The 1648-nt window shown below is 61.7% G+C and overlaps 1 protein-coding gene across 1 annotated transcript in view; it reads left to right on the top strand.

The window, feature by feature from the left end:
* DUSP26 (dual specificity phosphatase 26 (putative)) overlaps window positions 1-931 on the top strand; it is a 2080-nt gene extending 1149 nt beyond the window's left edge. Inside the window, exon 3 of the mRNA XM_008949972.1 lies at window positions 172-931. Within this exon, the coding sequence (XP_008948220.1) occupies window positions 172-371 (200 nt within the window). The 3' untranslated portion in view covers window positions 372-931. The remainder of the gene's footprint in view (window positions 1-171) is intronic.
* Window positions 932-1648: the final 717 nt, after the last annotated feature.

The following is a 1648-nucleotide window of genomic DNA, read 5'->3' as shown; positions in this document are numbered from 1 at the left end:
GCCCTCAGCGGATCACAGCCACGCTGTATCAGGGGCCCCACGCCTAAACCCAAAGGCTGCACACCTGAGCCACAGCTCCAGGGTGCACTGTGGCCAACAGTCGGGTCCTCAGTGTTTTTTGGCTCTGGATATTTGGTCTGCTGTGACACAGCCCCTGTGTTTCACCCCCAGGAAGGATCCTTGTGCACTGTGCTGTCGGGGTGAGCAGGTCGGCCACCTTGGTCCTCGCCTACCTCATGATCCGCCACCACATGCCCCTTGTAGAAGCCATAAAGACGGTCAAGGACCACCGTGGTATCATCCCCAACCGGGGCTTCCTGCGCCAGCTGGTCGCCCTGGACAATGCCCTGAGGCTGAAGAGGAGTGTGTGAAGGAGGAGAGAGGGTTTGTGTGGTGGGGGCGTTGTGTGTGTGGTGCTGCCGACCCCGATGCCCGCTGAGTGCCAGCGACAGGGCGTTCCTCACGCCGCAGATGCTTGGCAGCTAAAGGGTTACCTGTCACTGGCCCCTGGGCCTGCCCCTCAGCAAAGGGGGTCCCCAGACGTGCGAGCTATTCCCAGTGGTACAGCATAGGCCCTCAACCTCCAGTGTTGCCACCTAGGTAGGCCTAACTCTAGCCTCCTTCCCAGCCCGCTCGCTCCAAGATGCCTCTGGAGGGACTCAGCCCTGTGTTTCAGGTTATTCCCTATCCCTGTTGGCTCCAGGAAGCCTTCAAGGCTTCTTCTCCCATGTGGCAGAAGTGTTTGCTAAGCCAGTCCTGTCCCTCCTCCCAGGAGACTGAAGCTCTCTGTGTTCCTTGTCCTGTTTCCCATTCGTTTTTGGTCTGTGTAGCAATGTGAATTAGGTCTGGTGTGTGGGCTCAGGCCTTTTGTCGTAGTGTTTGATGTCCTCCACGCCTAGTGTTAACCTGACAAAATAAAGGCAGCACTAAGGTAAAAGTTTTGCCCATCCCTTGTGTGCTTTGGGGCAGACTTTGTGTCCAGGCTGGGATCCACCATGGGAGTCACCCCAAGTGCTCTGGGTTGAGGTGGACCAAAGTCCTCCCAGATCCTCGGGCCAGGGGCTGAACCCATCAGACCCCGCTGGTGGCCAGTGCCTGTGCTGGGCCTCCCCACTCTTTTTTCCTCCAGCAGTGGGAGCAGAAGGGGAGGCTCCTGGTGGAAAGCAGGGCTGGGCTGGCAGTCCCAGGGTCACCAGCCATCACGAGGTGGCAATGTTGGTTTCCCAAGGGCGGTCAGGCACCCAGCTGTCACCCAGGCTGGCAGAAGGGCAGCTGTCCTCTGGGGCCTGGCAGCAACACCTCAGTCTGCAACACCCACCTCTGCCGCTCGCAGAGGGCACGGGCGAGCTCAGCCCAGCAGGGTGGCCACGGCCAGGAGCACGTGTCCGTGGTGGCAGCAGCCCCGTGGGTGCTGGGTGGCCCCGCGGGCGCTGAGCTGGCCCTGCACACTGCCAGCACCCATTGTCTGCCTGCTCTCATTGTAGCCCCATTCTTCCTCTGCTTCCTGCGGCCGCCTGAGCTCGGCGCTGTGCTGCTGAGCCCACAGGAACTCGCTGCCAGAGGAGCCCGAGGGCTGCTGGGCCTGGGGCTCACGGGGGCCCGTGGTGCCCCCCACCACTGCTCCAGCCAGTGCCCCCAGGCAGTCCTG

Source organism: Merops nubicus, unplaced genomic scaffold (genome assembly GCF_000691845.1).
Source record: "Merops nubicus isolate BGI_N331 unplaced genomic scaffold, ASM69184v1 scaffold34470, whole genome shotgun sequence".
NCBI lineage: Eukaryota > Metazoa > Chordata > Aves > Coraciiformes > Meropidae > Merops > Merops nubicus.
Note: the sequence above shows the minus strand (reverse complement) of the source record. Positions and strands in the feature narration are given on the sequence as shown.